The sequence below is a fragment of the Vollenhovia emeryi genome, unplaced genomic scaffold (genome assembly GCF_000949405.1).
Source record: "Vollenhovia emeryi isolate VEMERY1.0 unplaced genomic scaffold, V.emery_V1.0 DF939183.1, whole genome shotgun sequence".
NCBI lineage: Eukaryota > Metazoa > Arthropoda > Insecta > Hymenoptera > Formicidae > Vollenhovia > Vollenhovia emeryi.
Genome location: NW_011967183.1, coordinates 757,288 through 780,423, shown reverse-complemented (window position 1 = coordinate 780,423; position 23,136 = coordinate 757,288). Strand labels below are relative to the sequence as shown.

The window sequence follows — 23,136 nt, the reverse complement described above, 5'->3', positions numbered from 1 at the left end:
TGCAAAGAGCCTGGAGTGTCACGCGTCATTCGCTAATACGGAAATAAGTCATCATCGATTACTAATGCAAAACTCGATTATCGTTCTGGCTCTAAGTAGATCTCAAACGGTCGTGGCGGATCATCGGCCGGTTACATCCGCATAGCTTCGCGGCATCGGCATTCGCCGCGGTCGCGGATGCGAGCGGTTACCGGATGATGGATCATACGCTGTGATCACACGGCTCCGCCGCGGATGATGGATCGTACGCGCGCGCTCCTTTTACAACCGCGATCCTTCCTCCCATCCCCGTCCCCTGCCTCCCACTTGCCGATCCGCGCTTCTTGCATCCTCTCGCCGACAGGTGTCCGTAATCCGTGTCGCGGTCGAAAAAAAAAGTTGACCGAAGGCGTCCCAACGTGTCCGAGGAATTTCCTATCTCCTCGGTGCCGGGCCCGATACCGGGAAGAAGGGACTTAACGACAGGGGCCCGGGGCCCGGGGCCCCGGGCCCTCGGACGAAATTGAGGGTGCCCTCGCCGTTCCTCGCCGCAACTTTGTGCCGAGGCGACAACCGTTACGGTCCCTCCCGGTCCACCTCCGTGTTGCACCTGTTCGCACCGGGCACTCCGGGCGTCCCCGCGGCACCATCTCGTCCGCGCGGGCATTGTCGGCTCTACGGCGCACCGAGGTGACAGCGTGACCGATCGCTCGTCGCCGTCACTCGCCGCGATACGCGTCGATCATCGCGTAGCCCGTTCACGGACGAGGTGATCTCGCCGTGCGTACGCTACGTATACGATCGGCCGCGGCTGATCGATCAGTTTTTAAACGAGAAATATTACGCTGATCGCCGTGACGACGACCGGCCGCGACTCCTTCCCTCGTTACCGTAAGGTTATTACGAGGCAATGCGTGTAGGGTGTGACTTATCGCAAAAACGTAAGAAGCATCGCGTGCTCGAAATGCCTGTATTAATACCAGGAAGACGATTCGTTAAAGTGTAACGCAGTTGAGATAGTTTATTCGCGATTGGGCTCTTTCCACACGAGATTGCGTCGCGGCGCATTAATTAACTCGAGTGTACCGAAGGCACGCCATACACTCGGACGATGCTGACGGTGCGATAATCGCTCCTCGATGTGCCGTGTTTTGCCAAGATATTGTGGGCAAACGGCACGTATCTCGGCGCGAGTGTTTGTACGCGAGATGTATATGCGTTCGCCGGTATTTTGGAGAGGAAAGCACTCAGAAGCGGGGGAGCGCGCGGGGTCACGCGAAAGCTATTCGGAAGCCTACGAAGATCGAGGCTCGCGCGCGCGGTTCGGCACCAACCCGGACACCTTGTCGGGCATTAGAAAGCCGAGAAACGTATTTCTTATTCTTTATGCCTCGCGCCTTTATATTTCTCACGTTTGGTAAAAATACAAGATTATGTAAATAGCCCGTCGCCTTGAGAAAAGTAAAGAACACGGGATTCTTTTCAATCGCGTATATACTTTCGGTTCTTCTGGTATTACTTGAGAGTCATCGACGGCGACGTAAAACGACACTTCACATGCAACGATTTAATAAATATGTCAAGACCGATCGTTTCGCGGACCCCCGCTCCCCCTCTGCGTCACGGGTACTGCAGAGGTACTCGCGTACTTCCCCTCGCCGTCAAATTTATTCCCCGTCTCGTACGTGCTCCTAAACTCGAGGACATCTCCCCGCGTGGAGAGCGGCCGGACCAGGCGGACGATAAGAGACGGGAGACTCCAGAGATCCGAGGGCGTGGAATGTCAAGTAGTAGGTATACTTGAGAGAGAAGCCAAAGAACGCGCTGCCGGCTAACGTACACGCTGACGCTGAAGCCGGAGACGGCTTACGTCGGAGACATAAGCTGACGGGACATAAGCCAGACGCCGGCCGTCCGGGCAGCCGAGGGAATCGGAGCGAGTCGAGTATAATATTGTATATGTGCGTAAAGGCCTGTGGTCCACGAGGCTAGAACTTGGACGCAAGCCCTAAGGAATGTCCTTATCGGCGCAGATAAGATTTCCCGAACGACGAGCGAATTCTCGCCCGAAGGGAGCGCGTTCGCGAACCGATTCCTAGAAAGGTTTCCCGCTCGGTCATTCGTATTCTAGGTATCCCAGTCATCTGTACGCAGATTTTCGGGGCCTACTTCTCCAAGTTGACGCACCCACTTACGCCGTGACTAATGCGCCCGAGGGAAGGAAGAGATAGAGAGAGAGAGAGAGGCGGCATCCCAATTTCGACGACCTCAAATGAATTTTGTTAGTCTCTTTACTGAAAACCTCCCGAAGCTATTCGCGGACAAAACCCTCGTGTCACGTGCGGCAATCTCTCTACCTACGTTATTTTATCTCTAGGTTATCGTTCTTATTCTGCATGCAAAGAAATTTCCTAACACGCGACGAAAGAAGTGAGCTTATGATTCGAATAAGAGCGATGAATTCTACTACATTTAATATTTCTGTGACCCAAATTATCAAAATCCTCCCGACAATCTCATTAAAGTGACGCGTTTGCGTAACAATTAGCAATAACCGAAGCTGCCTCGTAATTTAGAAATTCGACGAGTACACAATTGAAATTAAATGGAGCCACTGAAAAGGTGGCGTAAGACAACTTTTAATTATCCTTCCATTAACGCTGGCAAATATAGTCCAAAAGCGCAAACAGCAAACGTCGCCTAGATCGAATTAGCATATCGAACCCGGCTAATTTTACGGCTGGAACATTCCATATCGATGTCTGTTTGGTGTTTGTTCAGCAGCTCAGATTTCCTGGTAGGCCTCACAGCCAAAGCATTTACACTGTGAATGACGAAAACCAAACTCGGAGGCCCCAGAGCTAATTTCGAACGCTCGTTGATCGAGAAAAATCTACGAAATAAAAGTGCGGAAAAAATATAAGTAAGATGCTTAACAAGGATTTTAATTTGAAATTTGTTTTGTGTCACCGTCTCAGTGAATTTATCTTATTTCAGTTCGACATCGAATTTATGTATAAATATTAATTAATAAACAAATCCGAATGCTAATTGAAAATAAATTATGTTAAACTCATCGTTCGATCTTTCTCCCTTGTGGCAAAAGGTTGAAAGAAAACAGTTTGCGTTGCGTCCGAGCGTTGTTTGTGAATTCTTAGCCACCTATATTCGAGAGCTGCAGCTGATTATTCTTTCACGAAGCATAGAGGTATAGAGGCAGAGCTATACGGCTATAAGGTTTCGTGATAGCGCAAGACAAAAATAGCATGTGCTCTGATCGATCGTTGCACTTATCAGTTGGCACAGAACACTGTTTAGAAAGAAGCCGTTAACCCGTCACCTACATTCGGTTTATTATGCATACAAGCGTCGCTGCACCTTATCAGTCTTCTGTCCGCATCGTGTGTCTGTCTGTCGCTTTCGGCTAATTCAAGAAGACTCAAAACTTCCAAGACTTTTAGTATATGTTATATCGTAACAATAAAAGAAGTATATTTTCTCTATACTTTTATATTTTACATTCTCAAAGAAAAATTAAGCAATTAGGCAGCTAAGAATAAAGTATAATAAGTAAAACTTTTCAATATTCTAATACTCCAAAATTGATATATTTCTTGCAAATGACTTATTAATATTTATATTACGCGTCATTATGTATCTCCGTGTTGGAAAAACAGACGAAGACATTTCACAAGGTTGTAAATATAAAGAAATTATAATTTCCAAAAGTAATAAAGATTTTAGGCGCTGTTGACGAAGAAACTCAATTAAAACAGGTTCCAGGAATTCTTCCAGGAACAAACTGTTTATGTCTCTGTTAGTGCGTAAATATTTTCGGGGACGATCCCAATCGTTCATTCAGTTATCCGAGGAATTTCCGTCTTGGCTGAGATTTCCTTTGAAACTTTTAGGTTTTATAGCCGCCTTTGTAGCACAGAATCCCTCTCCGGATTCCAAAAATGGAAACTTTGTAGCGAGTTCGAAAGTGGAAGAGACTGAAAGTGGAAAATACTTGGGGCAATTTCTTGATAATTCTGACTCGTCGCGACCCGCTAACTCAATGTATTTACTGAATTTTTCTATTCAGTGTGAACCGAGCGCAAGTCAAGAGCACTCGGGAGAAAAACGATATTAATCGCGTTTCGTGCCAGTCTAGTTGTAGATTTCTAACAGTGGAAAGCGCGATACCGCGGACAGAAACCGCGAGAGAAACAAGAGGAAGCTATCCCGCGCGTTCCTGCACTCTTTTTGTTTTCCTTATTCATTCTCAAGGCGGTCATTAACGGCCATCTACCTGTTCTACGACCCTACCAGCTCGGGATTTCCTCGTCCTTTTCCGCCGCGGTAAACTGAGCTCTACGCACTCTATTACCGCGTTCGTTACATTTCTGGATAGCTCGGATCATCGCGCAAACTTTCTCGCGAACGGATCAATGAAAAAGGTGGCGAGATCAAAGGCAAAGCGCTCGAAAGTCGAAGCTCAGATATGAACCCGAACCGAACTGAAAAGTCATTAAGACGTAAGATTAAATAATTGCCGAATAATTTCTAAAGTGAATATTTTCTGTCGAGTATCGTGATAGAATACGTAACATACAGATATAATATAGAGGAAAGCCTTTATTATGAGATAGACTCCTAATATGAGATAGCGACTTTTCAACATCCAATTTTACAGGTCAACTTTCGAAACGATCTAACAATGAATTTTCCAGTAGACAGATTTCACTCGAAGGACAAGAAATTCATAGTGGAGCCGGCATAAGAGGGTGGGAAGATTAAAGAACCGATTGTACTATGCTTCAAAGCATGCACAGTCGCAGTGCTGAAGTGGCGACGACAAGTAATTCCATCTTCATGTTCAATCTTCATGAGGCTCAAAACTTTTCAACCCACCCGTGTTGGCTATTATCTAGTTGGCTATTATTGTGTTGTACTATACTTTTACAGCAGAAACTATATATACTGTATTTTGACGTTCTCCTCTACAAAGTGTCATGCCAGCAATCTACAGTTACAACGTCCGAGATTGTTTTCTACCCCAGAAAAAGAAGTCACGCTTCGGGGGAGATCGCCCCCGAGAGCGATCGTATCAACACGTTTCTTTAACGAGGATAATTTCGGGGTGGCGCGACATCGTGATCTACCACGTCTGCGTTTCGCTCTGATTCTACTCGTGTGCAATTTCGTGTGTGGGCACACACACATGTGGTACGTGCGTGAACGCGAAGGTGAATTTTTGCGCCTCTCTCCGTGAGAAGGAACGCTCGCACGGTAAGACACTGATATATCTTGTCGGGGGGCGCCGCCGATCCCCGTACGTTGGATACGAGATCCACCCGTGTATATTCGAGTGCGTACACGGATGGGGCACGCATGGATGACTGGGAACCCATTCCATCCCGACGCGTGAGGACGATCTTGATCGGCGACGTGAGATCGCACGAGGAGGAACGGAGAACACCCGCAAGAACGACCTCGATTCGCGTAAATCGCTTCCCTCGATCCCGCGGGAAGAATTCTTTTTGAATGAGGGATCCTCTATTAGATCCTATTACATGTGAATCCCATCGCTTCCTGTGTAATTACCGAGTCACCGTTGCATGTGTTCGCGCAGGGTTCGCAGGCTGCTGCAGAACGAAATTTTTTGCATATATTTAATCGCTCATTTTTCTGGGACGTTTAATTAGCACTTGAGAAAGATCTTTTCGTACTGTGGATAAAGAACCGTAATCTTCAAATCAAGAATGGTTAAATGAATTCTAACGTGGACGTCAGTTTTCTGTTTCATTTTTTAGTGAATCCTCTAGCCCAAATTAACAAACTCACAGACGGCGGATAGACTCTGCGAATAATAAAAACCGAATCGTAAATCCAACGGCTTAAGTAACTTGAGCATTTTTAATTCAAGTAATGGGCTAACAAAATCATTTCAGATATTACGTCCAGATCTTAAAGCCCCTATATCGAGTGCCAATAAAATTATGAATAAAACTTTTAACAATCACGATGCAAAACAGAAAGGAAAAAGAAAAACGCGCGATCGCACGACATTCTTCAGTTCGTACAAAACTGCGCGGTTTGCATAATTTCGTTCGGATGCCGAAAATAATGTTCAAGTAACAGCAAGCGGCAGCAATTGCGGCTTTTTGCGGTTATTAGCTAAGATGTCGGCGCTACTTGCGAGTCGAGACCACGTACCGTTTATTACGTGTCTTAAGTAGGATTACGAGGCGGCCGGATGCGCGCCCTTTTACCTGGCGCATAAAGGAATCTGCGACCGAAATTTTCCTCGGCGCGACGTAATGGCACCGATAAAAACTTCAACAAACGTAGCGTGCGTTAAAGTCGCGGTACACCCATCGTCACGTTTCAAAACTAGCAGTAAATTCTTTCGCATCGTACTTGCCCAGACGTTAACAATGATCCCTTAATTCAAGAAACAAAAAACAAACACGGCACGACAATCTTGAACTGTTTTCTTAAAAACTATTTTCTCAGGATCAATTGTTGCGCGAGAATTAGTAAATTTCAAATTTGACTAATCTCTTTGTGATAAATTACGTGGATATTGTGTAAAACAATAAATGAACAGTTAATATTCAGATAAAATAAATCGGGGAGGCCTTGATCCTGCGATCTCTGAACTATACGGCACAAGTGTGAACCGGTCTTTAAATGGTTTCGTAACATCGTGGGCCCAGAGGTCACAACAGAGCGACGGAGCGTTATTATGCGCCGATCGTTCCGAATCGGTCGGTTGCCGTTGAACGCGCAGAGAACATCGTCTTCTTGCCGCGTTAATTAATTGCGGATCCTCGGTTTGGCCGCGCGGAGTCGCGCGGTCCCCCCCCCCCCCCATTAGAGCTTAAAAATAATTGAACTGGATTCCAACGTGTCAAGGCTGGCGCATCGGCCTCGTATCGGTCCTTTTCATGTCGTTCATTAGTCATCGGGCCGCTGGTCCCGCGATAAACCCGTCAACAGCCGGGGTCCTTTATGAGCCTTATTAAGGCCTTTTTATTTCGAGATATCAAAACGCCGGGATATCGACACACGAACGGAAAGAGCGATAATCATAATTGCAATTGTAGCGATTCTTTTCGAGACGCGAATATCGAGGGGAAGGAAAGGAATTACGAGTGGCTTACCGGTGACCCTGGTACGAGGTCTTGACGAGCTTCACCGCGAAGAGGAACTGTATGGCGCAGACCAGCAGGCAACAGAGATTGAGGGACAGGGCGAGGGCGCACAGCGCCAGGGTGACCTCGTAGACGATGACAAACTCCTCCGGGCTGATGAGACTGTTGGACGTGACCGTGAGCGGCGAGATCTTGAGCAGGAAGATGACCGAGAGCAGAGCTAGAAGTAGAGATACCAGGCAGAGCAATCCGAGGCTCGTCAACATCTCCTTCACGCCGGCCTCGTCGTTCCGATGGAGATTCCTGGACAGGGATGACGACCAGGAGGCGTTGAGGGGTATCACCGTCGGCCCACCGGCCACCTGGCCGGCCACGACGGGAAGCGCGGATGTGGCAGGCGCGGGTGACGGCGTGGTCTGGCTCGGCAATCGCGACAGTCTGGAAATGTCGAAGCCGCCGTTCGCCTTCGGCCTGTCCTGATGCGAGACGCTCGTCTGCGAGATGACAGTGTGGCCCAAGTGGCTCGCCGAGACGTTGTGATTGTTATTATTGTTGTTACCGCCACCGTTGTTGCCGTTGACGCCGCCCACCGGGCTGACGCTGTTGACCGAGTGCTTGGAGGTCGACAGCGTCGACACGTTGAGCGCGTGCGAATGATTGAGGCGTTGCGACAGGTTGTTGACGCTCAGCTGAGAATGGTTCAGCGGATGCCGGTGCGTCGACGAGGGAGTCGTCGCCGATTGGTGCGCGCTCGACACCGCCGTCGGTCTCGCCACGGAATCGTACACGTCGGCCCCGCCGTTGTTACCGCGATGCCCGATGACGCCGCCACGTATCCCGGCGCTTCCGGTGTAGTGGTGATGATGAAGATGTTGCTGCGGCTGTGGCTGTTGCTGCTGCGGCTGCGCCTGGGACTGTTGCTGTTGCTGCTGCTGCTGTTCCTGATGCAGCGAACTGTTGTGCAAGTGATGATGGTGGTGCCCGCCGTGCAACGAGCCCGAGCTCGTCTGATAATCATTGTGATGATGCCTGGAGCCCGTTGACGACGGCTGCCCCGTCAGAATGTGCTTCAGCATTACTCGACACGCTGCTGTCACGCGGAGTGAGGCTTCTTCACTTTTCTCCCGATGCGCTGACCCTCACATGGCGACCTCGTGACGGAAGAGAGTACTGAATCGCACCGACTCCGCCGTGTCATAGCACGTTACCTTCGACCTTCCTCAGACTAGATTCGTTATCGTGTCAGAGGACGTCACTTCGTTCTTCATCACGTTGCACGTCTTGCGACGAAACCGATTGTTTTGTCGAGCTGCCAAGTCACGTAACACACATAACGCACAACGCATTAAGTTCAATTCTCCTCAATTTAGATTCTTCGTGCTCAAGTATGTCACTCCTCTCTTCATCACACTGCACGAATGTTACGCACACAACGATTAAATTTCTCTCTAAACCCGCGATGCCGAGTCCACCGCGAATTGATTATCCAGTTCGTCAATTAGGAAAGTTTCAAGCTAATTTAACCTTCGTCACTCTAAAACACGCTCGCAGTAAAATTAATTGCCTCTTAAATTTGTCGGGCTCTTTTTAATCTAAATACGTAAAGGCACGTCTATTCGCCGGTTTTCACATTGGAGATACCTCTCGACCGCAATTAGTTGCTTAAAGCTAGAAGGGATATGCGTGAACCAAGGCTCGTTTCAGCGCTACGTTCCCGGACTCAGCGAGTTGCTGCACACCAGTTGCTCCACCATGGCGACGGCCTCCACCAGACGGCGGCGGCGACTCTCTCACATGTCGGGTTCACAGCGTGGAACTATGCGACGACAAACGATTCGCTAAGGGCATGATCGGGTCGATCAGCGCGAGGGACCTCTCTCTCTTCTTCTCCTTCTTTTCCTTATCAACGACGACGCAATCGGCCAATCGGTACGTTAAGGCGGCTGCAAGCTCGGTTTTCTTCCACCGTCTTCTCGTCGGCTACGCACGAGCTCGTCAGCCGGCATGGCTTCCGAGATGGTGCCGGCGGTGCCTCTGGAACAGGTCGGAGAAAATAATTAATGGACTGACTGTTCCGCCGTCGGTCCGAATAGTCTGACCGTAAAAAGAAGGATAGATACGGGATACAATCTATCCGGCGCGGCAACGAAGAAAACGAACTTGTCCCTCTCCCTCTCGGTGTATCGCGGCTTCGCGCGAGCCGAAGTTTGGTCACACGCGCGCGCGAGTTCTGTGTCAAACAGGCCGGACTTTTAAGGAATACAGCGATGAGGAAGTAAATCACCTCATTAGAGCCGGATTAAAAGCGTCGAATGAATGGAATTGTAAAGGGGACTGTTATCCAGCACGGAGGCAAGAAGTAAAGTAGGTAACACGTCTCTCTCGAATACCGGTGAGAAGAGAATAGCTTCGTTTCAACAGACCGCAAGCCGGTGCATCGTGACGGAGCTCTTTAAAGCGCGACCGTCTCTACTAACACAGAATGTAACGTGAAAAGGTTCTGGAATCGAAATCATCATCGCGGCAGTTCTTGTCAGCGTTTCTCAATCAAAGCGTAAAAGCTCTTCGGCACTCGACGCTCCCTCCGTAATTCCCACTTTGTTTCAACCTGTTCAACGCGATTCCGAGCAATCAGCTGTTTCTTTATTTTCGAAGCATTTTTTCTCCGCAATATAGTTGGATGCCTACATTTTTCTCGACGAGTGGTGAAGGCTCCAAAAACGATCTATGAAATCGATGAGGGGAAAGGCCAATGTGAGCCTATAAGCGCGGAAGTGCTTGGTTCTTTTGGACAATTATCTGTTATCTCAGCCCTCGAAAAAGGATCGAAACGTCGAATAAAAGGGAGAACATTTTTTTCTACACTAAAACCGGAGCACTGTGTCCCGCGCTCATTGGCTCACATTGTCCTTTCCCCTCGTCGATGTCTACACAGCTCGATCTTCAAAATTCTTTCTATTGCTAAAAAAAAGAAAATACCTGCCGCAAAATCTTGCGTTTCATATCAGATCTCAAGCAAATTCGTGAACGAGGAGCGCGTCTCGAGGACACGGCGGCGTAATTAGAAAGATCGCACGGCGGTACACGTAACACTTTAGCGGGCAGACGATGACCTTTAACGGCGCGCACACGGCCGCACGCGCTCGCGGAAAAGTCGCGTTGCAAAGTGGTATGCGGTCGAGAGGCATACATATATCCGAGTCTGCGGGACGAAGAATCCGAAGACAAATTGGCCGCAATCGCGCGAGATAAGCGAGTCGCGAGGGAAAACCGATCCAGCGGCGTCCAGGGCGTCGCGTGGGACAATCGCGTCGATACTTCATTTACCGTGTGCTCGCGTTATTATCACTTTCTATGAACATACACAGCGGAGAGAAAAGGGGGGGGGGGAAGCCTCGTTGTTCATACATTTCCTCTCACTCGGCACGAGCGGGTCACGCGAGCTCGTCTCTTCGCTTACCTAACGGCATGCACAGAGTCATCCGGAATGTAATTGCAATTAGAAATTCTCCCGTGAATTTTGAGAGGTGATTTGCTTAATTGGAATGTCGCGCGAGAAGAATTCGTGAGGTATTGTACGTTGAGGGCAAATAAATTTAGCAAACAATTCTGACGAATTTCAGTAAATGATCCGTCTTGATTTAAACTGATGTTCGCGAGTTTTATGTTATTGAAATTTGAATTTGAAGTTTCATCGTCGCCTTTCGTTAACGCCATGACTGTAGTTTTCTCTTCGCGTACGCGGAGAGAATTTCTGCTTTAAAATTGATCCTGTAAATTATATAATCGTGGAACAACGTGGCACTTCGAAGAATTTTATGAGTTTTTGGAAAATTTTCCATACATTCTACTAATAATTATACTTGGTATACATTTTATTAGTAGAATGTATGGTAGAGTTTCACAAAATTGTCATAAAATTCTTTGAACTGCCCACGATTGCACGATTTTCAGGGTAGATTTTAAGAGAAAATTCTCTCGTGCATCGAGTACGTGTTAAATAAAGGAGAAAGGAGAATATTAACGTGAAGGGAAAAATGGCTTTATTGTCATGTCAATCCGTTTCATGCAATGCAACGATTAAATGGTCGGCATGTATACTTTATTGAACGTGCTATTACTGAGAAGCATGAAGAGACTGTCATTCCGGATCGATGAACTCGATTATAACTCGGCACCGCAACGCCTACGTGTCGTATATGAAAAACATGTTTAAGGGGTGATTTTTCTTTCCGTCCTGCTCGCGAGGATAAAATATATTTTCGCAATTCTCCAGGTCGCGCCCCTTCGAGGCGAGCAACTCCGAAAAATATCCGGGGAACGGCGTTATTTTCCGAAGGGGACACGATCGATTTGTTTCCCGCATCTTTTCGCGATACCGTTACTCACTTCCGTTTACGGTTTTCTTTTTCGCGACGCTGGAATAACTGCGTGGCGTTTCGGCCATTCGCGCACCAATTTCCAATACGAAAATCGTATTCAAGCTACGCATTTATTCCGTGTCGTCTTGTTTTATACGAGGCTTCATAAAATTCGTAGGGGGGAACTCGAGTCGGCGAGCGCCAGCAACGGATCCAGGTCACTGCTGCTAAAGAATGTAAATAAACCAAGTCCAGAATACATCGTTATCCAAAGTTACTTTTGCATCGAACTTGCCGTCGTCGCCCGCTACGTCGCGCTGCGTTACTTCGGATAATCTACTCGGAAGCTCTCTACGCTTTGTTCTAACTCAACTACACCTGACAATTAGTCGTTTTACTCGCTTTCCGGCGCTCGTAACAGATGTAGAATGTAAGAGGCTGAGCACGCGTTGTATCTTAGTTGCAAAAGAACCGTCTCTCTGTCCTGATGTATAAAATCAGCGTTATTCGTGAACCAATTACACGTTAAATGTGATCCTACGTGCATCTCGTCGTCACGGTACCCTGAGTCCTTATCGAAGGCAATCTTCGTGGCGTAACATGATTCGATCCCGCAAATTCCTCCCCGCTCCCTCTCTTATCCTTCGCCGCCGCACGATACACCGGATCGCGTGCTACGATCCAGAACCGCAAGATCGGCTATCGTGGGCCGCGGGCACCTCTCTCTCTCTCTCTCTCTCTTTCGCTCTCCCTCTCTCTTTCTCTTTCCGTTGTCAATAGTCAGGCTTGACTCATAGAAACGGGTTCCGCTCGCATTCCGGACGTCCAGGCCGCCGTTCACGGCAGAAAGCGCATCGCCGCATCGATATCCGCGCACGTGATGAGCGGGAGACGCTCGCGGTATCGAACTTCGAAGTAACGTTCCGCAGAAGCGCAGGAGAATCGGAAAGAACAATTTTTTTATTTTTTTTTATTTGAGCTCAGACTTTGGCCCCTCTCAAATTCCACCAAAGTCCGAGTCTCTAACACTTTTACGCTCTTCAAGTTAAGCCAACGGCACACGATACTATTTTTCCTACTGGATTGCTTACGAGAGCCAATCAGGATTTAGCCTTAAGCCACCTGACCTAAAACTCTGCATCCCTATCTCGCCTTTTGTTTTCGCTACGCGACTTCTTCGTCGAAAGCGTGTCCATCATATTATTCTCACATCCAGAGCTGCGACGGTTGTCGCGCATTAATCGATTTGCTTAGTAAATTCATTACTTATCCTTTAGCCCGAGCACTAATCGGTGAACACATGGAGATAATCGGTAAAGACATTCGTTGTCCGCGATCGTAAAGTGAAAACGACGTACGGGCTCCAGCTGCGCGGATCGCTAGACTAATAGTAGAGATGTATTTAAGTTGTCCAACCCGTGCGTCGCGCGTTTATTTGCGGTCGCGTGATTTGCATGGAAACAGAGAGAAGCGTTTGAGGAAGTCGCTTATTAGCGGCAACCAGGTTATTATCAGATGCCATTGACATCATTATCCTCATTCCCATCGTTTCGCTCGGCCAAGAAGAAATCTCTAAACCGGGCTGAACGACGAACGCAATGATCACTTGCAACTTCATTACTGTATTGATTACAAACGCCTTTACATTTTTTTTTATGTCGAGTCTGTCCGGGCAATCAAATTTCATCTTACATAAATATTTCAGCAGAGACTTGGCAGGAACACGTGGCATTTTAAGAAAAACGTAAGCAATATTTGTTAAGGAGCCACTCGTGCCCGGTTTCATCAACGCCGTTTAACTTTGACCTTAGATTAACTCATCCTTCGTCTCTTTCCAACTGCCCCCATAGAGAGAGACAAAGAATTCAGAGGCCAAACCGATCAACTTTGCTTCTAATTTTTCAACTTTGATGTCAGAACGTGGCTAGTTTCCACCAAATCTTTCTGCTCTTCACTCATGAAGTTGATTGTTTTAGATTCCCGAAGACTCAACTGGAAGAAACTCGCTTGTATAAAGATATATTTTTTATGGCGAGGAAGGTTTTCTAAAGAAGTAGAAATTAATTATATTAATTTCCTATCTCGTTCGTGTTCCACTAGCAAACTTTGCGAGATATTGTTTCAGCGCTCACGGCGCGGTCAGCAAAATTATGGGATTACGTGCGCGTGTGAGGTTTCCCCGGTTACGGCCGAAGTCCTATGCGCACCGTTCTTATCCAATTTCACGACTTCGTCGTCTACCATCGCGGTCGCGGCTTCGTTTTCCTCCTTTTTATTTCCCATCGGCGTTCGCGGCCGACGACCGGCTCTCCGTATCGCATCCGGCGATCGATATTTACGAGATAAATAGATCCCTCAAAGGGACGAATACGCGTGTGCTTCTATTCCACTTGGTGTGTACATACATTCCAATTATAACGGCGTTTCAATTGTATAATTTACTAAGCGCTTGCAGATTATTTCCAAACTTCCGTCATCGATCTGCCGATGTAACACTCAAGATTACTAATAATAAACACTAATGTCGTGAATCAGGACCGATATGTGTCCGACAATTAAATTAGGAAATTTTAGTCATGCACCGTCTTCTCTCGAACGATGTTCTGGTTTATCAAACTACGACACCGAACATTTGCAGCATTTTTGCGACCGCAAATACAGTCTTGTTTAGATGACCGAGATTCACGTAAATCTATACGTACACGACTTTCGCAGTCAGTTCACTTCAAAAGGACCAAAACCTTATACAATTCTAATTATACAATTCTTGATTGGATGGCGCTTATACTTGGCGTCTTTTTTTTACCTTTTTTTTAAAAAATCTTCCTAACGTAGGTGGATTTGCAGGTGTCGCGACAAAATTTATCGCAATTTGTCTTTATATCTGTTAGAAGATCGTAGTCCGCGGAATTGATAGCAGCAACATTCTAGTAATAAACGCGCGTCGCGTTAATGATCTCCTAACGTATGGCGACGTGTGATTCCCGGAAGACGCGTCGCCATATAGCATTATAACGCGATCCTCGCGATGCGACGTCTAATATTTCTGACTGGAGAACCGATGGAATCTGGCCTTTACGGACAGGTTCCTTTGAGAACACCTAATGATCGTGTATCTCGCGTGGGCCAGGTGCTTAAGTTACCGATGCGCGAGGGGGCAGCATAAATACGCGCCGTCGTTCCCGAAATTTATTTTCGTTGTCCTTTAAGGGCGGATCGCCGAACTTTTGTTGGAATTACCGTGAGCGTGACGCGGACGATCCTTCCCTCGGCAAATCAAATACCAGGATCGAGCGGGGGACCGAGCTCGGAAAAGAGCGTTTCTCCGAGAGTCGTGCAATATTTAGTCCCTTGATTCGTCAATTTCCAGCAAACTGACACGGAATGATGTCCAGTGCGCGCTGCACGCGTCGCGTGATCGTATCAGTTTCGATATCCAACGGTTTTGCTACACGCTGCGACGTGCACGTCGCAGAAATAAACGCGTTTCGAACTCGCGGCCGTCGAACGACCGTTGAATATTATCGCGCGGCATCACGGATGAATTGACGCAGGCAGCGCGGAGCAACACTTGGAGCATTTCCGTTTTCACGTAACGGACGATCGGCGTAAATAGCCGCCGGGGAACGAGGGAGAGAGGCGGATCATCCAGTGCGGCTAGATCCGCGGCAAGGTCAATGATTTTCCGACCGCGGACCGATGAACTTGCGCCTCGCGCCAGTGCCAGTGTACGTACGTACGTACGTACGTACACCGAGGTCCAGTCGTGAGGCCTCGACGTGGCGACGAGAGGGCAAGAAAAAGAGAAGGAGACGAAGGGAGAGAAGGGAAGAAGAGAGAAGGCAAGGTCGTTGCCTAGATAACAGTTGCAAGGTACAGTTGGCTCGCATGCCTGCAACTTCGGGAGAAGAGGACGTAGGGATGCAGGGAGAGAAAGGGCTGAAGGGATCGATGGTGGCGAGTCCAGGCAAGGAGAAACGAAAAAGAGAAAGAGAAGGGTGGGAAAGAGGGAGAGGTGGCTAAGAGGCCTCGCATCGGCGAGAGAAGGAGAGTGTTCGTATAACGAGCGCAACGGGGCCCTACAAAGGGGGCCGTTGCGAGCGAACGGACGAGAGAGAGAGAGAGAGAGGGGAGGGGGGGGTTATGCTATCGGCGCGATATCTTTTCTTTTCTCTTCCGTTGGGCCGCCGCTATGGTTAGAGGAACGATGCGAGAGTGCAGTGATGTAAGAGAGATGTACTTATATACCGCGGCGAGAGGGGTCCCATGCTTCGTTCTCTTCCTCTTTCCTTCTCCGCCGCGACCGTAGGTCCGACCTTTTCTCTTCCCCCTCGCGCTCCCTTACCTACCGTGTACTCTCGTACCCTTCCGCCCTGCGCGTTCGTACTCCTCGCTCTCTACCCGTCGCGGACCGAGCCGAGAACACGGGCCCTACTGGTCCTACACGTACGCGGCCGGGCCCACTGAATTTAACGTGGCAGGTGCCTGCTGAATGGACGCGGGGCTAGGGCCTCGCAACGGCTCCGCTCCTCCCTGCCCGTTTCCCTCTCCTCATTTCGTCTCTCTGACTTTCTCTCTCCTGCCTGTCTAGGGCCAGCTCTCCTCTTTCTCTCTACTCCCCTCTGATGATGATGGCCGCGATCGCTCTCGCTTGCATTATGGCACACAAGAAACGCTCGACGAGCGCTCTCAATCATTTACAGAGAGTCACTCCGCGTTGACGAGATCCTCGGCTCCTCTTCTTCTATCTTCCTTCCTTCCTCCTTTTTCCTCTCCGCGCTGACCGTGACGGTTTTGCTCTATCCGCCGCTGTTTCACGGAATCGCGTGTAGCGAGGAGCCGATCCGAGCTGGCTGTTACCTGCCGCGGCCGGTCGTGTTGCTCTCGAGAAAACAGGTGGAGAGACGGCAGGTAGGCAGGCCAGGGCCTGATAGACTACGCGGTGGATCGCGAATGAACGGCATGTCATTCCTCGGCACGAGGGGTGAGGCGGAAACCGCTGAGGAATTTGGGTGCACGAGGTGGCTCCAAGCGACCGGCACGGCGGTGGCGGCGCAAGTAAAAAGCGCCGGCCGTTTCAGCTGGCTTCATTAGACAGGAATTAACGTATCTTTTATGCACACCTAACTATCGCGCATACGCCGTTCTTATCGTTGCTCATCCGACGATCTCGGCAGATTAAACCCAGCAGATTGGACGAGCGGTTCCGAAACCGTCGGACATTCTTTTCGTCGTCATCATCATTTTCCCAAGGGTGTAACCACTTGATGCAATCATCGGCCAGTGTCTCCGAAATCATTATGAAATCCTTACGAAGTCTCCATGCAATCGTTTTTCACTTGTTAGACAATGAACATTAAATTTCAACATTTTCTCAACTTGTTTTCATTTTCCTCCAAAATCTACTTCCTTTAATCAATATCCACATAGTTCACGCCTATAAGCGCGTATGTTACATTTTTAACATATTTAGCCTTAATAAATGTCGTACATTGTTCTATCAAAACATTAAGACCCGGTTTCACCAACGTTGTTTAGCTTTGAGCTTAGCTTAATTCGTTCTTTGCCTCTTTTCTAAAGTAACAGTTGGAAAGAGACAAAGAACGAATTAACTTTAAACTAGGTTTAAAGTTAAGCGACGTTGGTGAAACCGGGCCTAAGTCGTCTTATTGAAGCCCTGTCCACCTCTGACCATATTTTAGCTAGTGGTTACCTCCTTGGATTTTCCAAGTCGGTCGAAACGCCCGCGGTATCGATGATTTCGAAACAAGCGCCGCGGTTGAGAATAAAAGGCTCTTGGCGAATTTCTTATGCCTCGGCGTGGAAGATGAATGAGCGGAATTTCTTCCCCGCGTCGCGCACTCTGCGTATGAAAATGTTCAAAGATAAAATCAGGAAGAAGCGTATACCTTCGCCGTTATCGCGATCCTTCACTTCTGCCGCGGTTTAATCGATTTCCCGACTCTTCTCGCGCCACTAATTACAGTATAGATAGCGACGGACAATTCAATTAACGTCAGTTGACATTAGTAGAGCCGGCTCTGTCTCTATCTCGTAGAGAAGATCGCGAATCCGTTTTCGAACAATGCGCGGCCGCTTCGGGAGATGAGAAGGTACACGAACGAGGAGGGAGAGCGCCGGCCGGCCGGGCAGGATCGGGCAAAGGTAAGAGCGAACGCGCAAGGAAGAATTGTGAGAAAGGAGAGAAAATTGCAAAACGACATACCGTGCGACCGCACACGCCGAGAGGATAATTCCACGGCGCGCGGTTCAAAGCCGCGCGCATGCAATTTGGCCTCGCGCCAACGTTTAAAATGTACGTTACAACACAAACACCCCGGCGCGGAGGTTTCGTTTGAAAAGGCGGGTAGAAAAGGATAACGCGAAATCTGCGCGGTTAATTCTAACTGCGTGATAGACAAACGCTGACGACGCTCAGTACGAGAGTCACAACTGAGGCCCGGTTTCACCAACGTTGCTTAATTTTAAGCTTACGATAGCTTAATTCACCCTTCGGCTTCTAATAATATAACGTACCGGTTTTTAGTGAGGCTTATTGTCGCCAGTGGTAATTAACACGGGGAAATTTAAAAAAAAATCGATCAAACTTGCATAAAAAAAATGATATATGCAATATTTAAATCACCGTTTCGACCTCTTAATCGGGTCCTTTTCAAGTACAATCTGGAAACAACCGCGACAGCGTACCGGCTTATAAACTTAATTTCAACGCTACCACGCTGTTCTCTGATCTAGTCCGATTAGTGGAACACCGTCGGTCTGCACACGAAAGCCACACAAGTTGTATATTACGCAATATATTACACAAATGTTTTCACGAATCGACAGTTCTAGCGGCAAAGGATGCAAAGTTGCTCCAGCATTAAGTTCCAGTCTACAACAGATGATTTAAGTCCCAGGCCCTAATTCACCAACCACGGACGCGTATTCTCCTCATTTATGACTGCGATTGGTCAATTTCTTGGTGCTTAAATCATCAATTTCAGACTGGGACTAAGAGACGCGTCTTAAGGCAGATTTCTCAGCCAACGCATGAGGAACGTAAATTCTTGCTTACTGCGACTCGCTAGCTCTTCGCCGCTTCCCGAGCCAAAGCTGCGTTTACCTGAAATCTGCATTTATCTACGTCTTATAACGTCTCGATATGTTATATTATTATATTCCCCTTCCTCCCCCTCCCCCCTACAGCGAAAACCGTTTGAAACCCCCGCGCGAAATGTTGCTCGTAATTGTCGGCTTTACGCGCGACTCTCGCTCCTCTCGCGCGTGCACGCGATCCTGCTTGCTGAAGTGTGTTAATATGTGATTTACACGAGAAGATAGAATTATCGCCGATATACCGCCAGCCAGGGAAGAGACGAGGAAACGAGTCGTTGCGGTTAACGAGTGAATACGACGCCGCACGCTGCCACTTTGCGGGGAAAATTCTTCGGGGTTTGACGGTTCTCCGCGGCAGGACGGAGGAGGGAAGGGAGGTCAGAACGCGCGGATATATTGAAGCCGAAACGCGGGCGTCTCATATTCCCGAGGCGGAGAACTAAAAAAGCCGAGTGCCCACAAATCGGATCAGAACGGGACACCCGTGCTTTCCTCCTCCTCCTCGCAGGATATCGTCGCCATCTGATCGACAGGCTTAGGACAAAGTATCGTGTTACCGGCGCACACTTACGAGGGATCATCTTTATGCGCGTGTGTGAGGCACAATTTGCGAATGTTACTCGCGTGTCTAATTTTAAGCCTCGAAAACGTCACATTTTCCGGAGACGCAGACTTTTATTGCAACGGCTGCGAGAAGCCCGTTTTTTTTTTGCTCTAGAACTTTCGCATTAAAATATTCATTCCGCGTTTACAAGCGTTTGATATACGATTGAAATATTTACTTGCGACACTGAAACGAATAACTTTGAAAGAAAGAGAGCGAGTGGAAAACAGAGGCTCCGTGTCCCGAGGAAGGACGGGTGTCTGTATCGAGGAGGGAGAGAGAGAAGCGTCGAATGTCCTCGGGAATGCATTCCTGCCGTTGGTACAACACACCTGCCGCGGATCCAGGCAGATTGCGGCCTGTTATCGCGATTAAACACGCGCGCATCATTGTCGGCACCGGACGAGAGCGCGAGTAAAAGCCGAATAAATTCAAGGAATTCGCGCTTAAACTCGGTTTCCGTCGCCTTCGCTATTTTTCAACGTCAATGCCCGCGCCCGTCCTCCGTAAACGACAAATCCGCGAACCCGTCTTGGCGTGCTCCTTAATAATGCGTCCTTGAATTCCGGAGCCTTCGCCACGGACCGTCGCATTATGGTCTCCTCATTGGAGCCCGATCCACTGACAATGCGCTCGTCCCCGGCTTAGGACCGATGCGCCGAGAAATTCGACGGAACGTGATGAAACTAAGGTCGTCTTCCGTCTTCGAAGTGATTTCACGCGTCGTAACATGCCCGGCATTCCCAGCAGCGCGTTCCTAAGCTAAACGGACGGTCTGTTTATCTGACAACGATAGTGATGGCAACGGAAGGAGAGAGAGAGATAGACCACGTGGTGACACGCACGCACGTGTTTGTTCGATCGCAGAAAATGGGTCGCGTAAGCCGTAATTCGGGGTGAATATACGAAACGACGTCAACTCTTATAGAGATGACGTAAGGCACGGACTAATCTCGTTCGTGGCCTCATTAGCACGTTTTGTTTTCTCTCTTTCTTCATTTTGCAAATCGCGCACGAGACCGTAACGTCGACTTCCACCAATGTAGGCTAACTTTAATCTCGATTTAACCTACACCTCTTTTATCTCCTTCCAAGAATTCGAAGAGGACGAAATGCGAGCTAAACCGAGATCGATGGTAATCTACAGTGATAGAAATGAACGTAAGAGCACGCTCTATCTCTTGTGAACTTGGTCAACTCGAGGTTCGTAGCTCGCGACGTCGCGGCTTCTCTGCCGCAACATCGATGGAGACAGGTACTGTTGCATTTGTCGACGGCTGCAAGCTAGAAAATTTCTAGATACTCGACGACTTTTCTATCCTGCGGCCAATCAAATGTAATACCAGCCTATTAAGTCGACTTCCTTTCTTTGTATTGCGGTTTGAGCATTTAAAATTTGTTTCCAGATTGTACTTAAACAGAACCCGATAAAGAGGTCGAAACGTTGCGGCTTAAATAAAGATCACCTATTTTGCCAGTCAGGTCGACTTAAAAGAAAAATGTTCCCCCTTGTTTAATTACCACTGGCGGCAATAAGCTTCGCTCAATTTTGATAATTTGTGCCGTTTTTAAATTGTCGAATGCCGCCGGCGAAAAGTGCGCCGTGGAAATTACATCGGCACGCAATGGGAGTATCGACCGTCTGATTTTCGGAGCAGCTTGGCGATTTAAAAATGCATCCCACCAGAAATAGGATGCCTTCAATTACGTTTCCAACTGGGCCATCGGTTTCAGTGTGAAAATGAATTACCGCCGGTATATTTATCGCGCAGCTGCATTTACCGCAGTTTTGCCTCTGACAGCGAGCGAAATGAAGCCCTCCGACAAACAGCTATCGAGATATCATAAGCCAGACATTGAAAAAGTTAGAGATTTTCTCTCGAATATCTCAAAAAGTATTGGGCAAATCGAAAAATGTTTCAGACAAAAGTTCGTATTAATTAGTAGAACGAGATAGTGTAATAAACAATAGGGGATTTCATTTAAAAAATTGAAGGTGACCTTCACGTGACCTTCAAGCAACTCGTCAAGGTCAAACTAATGGGCACCGTCTTGTGTCCCTCCTCGAACCAAACAACTTTTGTCTGAAACGTTTTTTTCTGCGATCAAGAGTAAAAAAGTAATTCGGGGTGGGACATTAAATTGGGACACTCTGTATATAGCCGGGCTATCGTGATCTCACTTACGAGTTCGGCGGTCATCTAGTGGCGGAATACCGTACTTTGAGATGGACGAAATCAAGTGAACAACTCATGGAAACAAAATACTTAGTTGTTGTGTAACATTGAACCTTCTTTTCAGCGACATACCTTTCGTTTCATTCGACAAAATGGGTCTCTCGGTGTAGAGTCCGATCTACAACGTGTTTTTCGCAACGAGAAACGCTCTATTGTATTTTACACAGGCAAATGAATTACGCTCGGACGCAAACACGTAGCAGAGCGGGCCCAGATCGACCGAGTCGCCGGCGACACGTGCGGGCGCCGTGTCGCGAGCAATGAAAAACGCGCCGGGGGTAATCGACGCGGATTTCCCGGAATTTCGAGTCGGACGAAGGCCGAGGCCAAGAACGACACGGGTTTCGGCGCGAGCGCCGGCACCCGAGCGTGGCCGCGCTCGTCTCTCTTCGTCCGAGCGCGCCGGAACGTCCATTAATAAATTTCTCAATAAGAATCGATCGACGCAAAAAACCGGCTCCCCCGTCCGCAACAAGAGAGCGGCAAGGTAAGGCGCTGTCACGCGCGTTCGCGCGCTAACGGAATACGAACGTCATCCCTCACGTTCGCGGGCCGGCGGACGTTTGTGACGTTTCGGCCTGGCGAAGATATGCGGGAGACGTGACAGATCGTCCAAGTCAGGGCAATCGAGAAACAAAGAGAGGAGAGAGAGAGAGAGAGAAGGGAAAACGGCGGCGGAGACCTAGACGGGAGTTTGCGCTCGTGCATCGACGGCACAGAAGTCCGAGAGCTCACCGAAATTATACCGGTTTCGGTATGCCGAGAGGAGAGCTCGAGACACGCCGCCGCGAGACGGAGAGCGGAGCGAGCGAGCGAGAGAGAGAGAGAGAGATTTCCGCGCGTCCGAGGCTCCGCGTCTATTCGCGGCAATTTGGCGAAAGGAATCGAAAACGCGCGCGCTCTCGCGGGAAAGAGACAGCGGCGAGACGAAGCGGGCTAACGGACGGAGAAGGAGAGAGAGGGGGAGAGAGAAAGAGAGAGAGAGAGGGAGAGAGAGAGAAAGAGAGGAGCACAGCGAAAGGGCTCGCCGGTCGGAATCCGTCCCTGGTAGGCGAAACCGGGCGGGCAGCTAACTCACCTCGTGCCACATTCCGCTGGGCTGTACCGCCGACGTTTCCGACGACGCGGCAACCAGGAGGATCCTCCCGGCACGTGACGAATCCTCGTTCGCGAGCGGAGCGGCGCACCTCTCCTCGCCTTTTTTCTTCCCGCGGGGCACCTGCACCGCGCGGCTGTCCCGCTGCACTCGCGCACGTCGCTTTTCAAATTTTCAAACCCACACACTCGCACACACGCAGGCACACAGGCACACGTAGATCCACACACACACGAACGCGCGCGCACGCACGCAGGCGCACGAGACGGGGGATGCGCGCGCGGACGCGGACGCGGGAGCGTGCACGCACGCACGTGAGAGGATGCCTCGCGCGAACCACCGAGCCGCCGACCAACCAACCGACTAAACAGCCAGCCAGCCAGCCAACGGGGCTGCTGCCCGCATACCGACACGCGCACACACGCGCAGACTCGGCAACGGGTTTCTCACGGGGCGAGAAACGTCAACCGACACTCTCGGGCAGCTGCTGCTCAGCTCGATCCCGTAGCCCGGTAACAGCGTCGCGTCGCTCCGCTCCGCACGTTCGCGCCGTGGACCGAACCGGCCGAGCGACCAGTGCGCACTGACTCGCTCTCCG

At 49.0% G+C, this 23,136-nt stretch overlaps 1 protein-coding gene across 2 annotated transcripts in view; it reads right to left on the bottom strand.

Annotated features, from left to right (window-relative positions):
* LOC105562817 overlaps positions 1-22,744 on the bottom strand; it is a 32,254-nt gene extending 9,510 nt beyond the window's left edge. The window contains exons 1-3 of one of the 2 annotated variants that reach the window (XM_012013907.1): positions 22,521-22,744; positions 8,763-9,155; positions 7,131-8,565 (exon numbers count right to left, since the gene is read on the bottom strand). In XM_012013907.1, the coding sequence (XP_011869297.1) occupies positions 7,131-8,197 (1,067 nt within the window). In that variant the 5' untranslated portion in view covers positions 8,198-8,565; positions 8,763-9,155; positions 22,521-22,744. Of the gene's footprint in view, positions 1-7,130; positions 9,156-22,520 lie in introns of both variants that reach the window. The other variant, XM_012013906.1, reaches the window with a different exon arrangement.
* Between the last annotated feature and the right edge of the window lie 392 nt (positions 22,745-23,136).